Source organism: Octopus bimaculoides, chromosome 20 (genome assembly GCF_001194135.2).
Source record: "Octopus bimaculoides isolate UCB-OBI-ISO-001 chromosome 20, ASM119413v2, whole genome shotgun sequence".
In the NCBI taxonomy this organism is placed as follows: Eukaryota; Metazoa; Mollusca; class Cephalopoda; order Octopoda; family Octopodidae; genus Octopus; species Octopus bimaculoides.
In genome coordinates this window covers 35686566-35687641 of record NC_069000.1, presented here as the reverse complement: position 1 = coordinate 35687641, position 1076 = coordinate 35686566, and the positions used below count along the sequence as shown (strand labels likewise).

Genomic DNA, 1076 nt, shown 5'->3' with positions numbered 1-1076 from the left:
CAGTAATTGCATCGACTAAAGTACTTGATTGGTGATAGTAGTCTCTCGTAGTACGAGAAAGACGGTCCTGGAAGTTCTCGCTGAACAACATGTAAAAATGATTTGGTTTTAGTGATCAAACGTACGTGTCACACTTTGGCTCAGTCCCTCCATCAATTGATGGCGAACTGGCAGAAACGTTAAGCACGCCAGGCGAAATGCTTAGCAGTATTTCGTCTGTCTTTACGTTCTGAGTTCAAATTCCGTCGAGGTCGACTTTGCGTTTCATTCTTTCGGGGTCGATAAATTAAGTACCAGTTGTGTACTGGGGTCGATCTAATCAACTGGCACCCTCTCACAAAATTTCTGGCCTTGTGCCTAGAAAAGAAAAGAATCGACGTTGCCTGAACAGGTGCACGGTGTGCCACACGTCACAGAGCAATGTGAAATGAAATGTTTTGCTCAAGAACACAACGCACCACTCGATCCAGGAATCGAACTAACGATCTCGCGATCGTGAGTCCTGTACCCAAACCACTTGGTCACACGCCGTCGGGTGTGTGATATACTTACCGTATATATAGCATATGATAAGGCATTCTGTAAGACCAAGGGACAAGAGCGGGAATCCACCGACTGAAGTATCAAGTAGGTACAGAATATACATGCCAGCCTGGAAAATAAACGTAAAAAGAGTTACTAAAATGTACAAATAAGCGTAGGCATGGATGAGTGATTAAGATGCTCGTTTTGCAATTCTCGTGGTTTCGTGTTCAAGCCCACGGTGTGACGGAGCACCCTGAAGAAGTGTCTTATGTTAAAGCCCCAAAGATTTTGGCACTAGGTCAGTAATTCTGGGGGACGGAGTAAGTTGATTACATCGAAATCAGTGCTCAACTGGTACTTATTTTATCAACCCCGAAAGGATGAAAGGCAAAGTCAGCCTTGTCGGAATTTGTCGTTAAGCATTCTGCCCGACGTGCTTAGCATTCTGCCCGACGTGCTAAGCGTTCTGCCCGACGTGCTAAGCATTCTGCCCACCGTGCTAAGCATTCTGCCCGACGTGCTAAGCATTCTGCCCGACGTGCTTAGCATTC

The 1076-nt window shown here is 45.9% G+C and overlaps 1 protein-coding gene across 1 annotated transcript in view; it reads right to left on the bottom strand.

Annotated features, from left to right (window-relative positions):
* Positions 1 to 1076, bottom strand: part of LOC106877389 (sodium- and chloride-dependent glycine transporter 2) — a 32225-nt gene that overhangs the window by 3926 nt on the left and 27223 nt on the right. The window contains exon 11 of the mRNA XM_052975133.1: positions 553 to 652. Within this exon, the coding sequence (XP_052831093.1) occupies positions 553 to 652 (100 nt within the window). The remainder of the gene's footprint in view (positions 1 to 552; positions 653 to 1076) is intronic.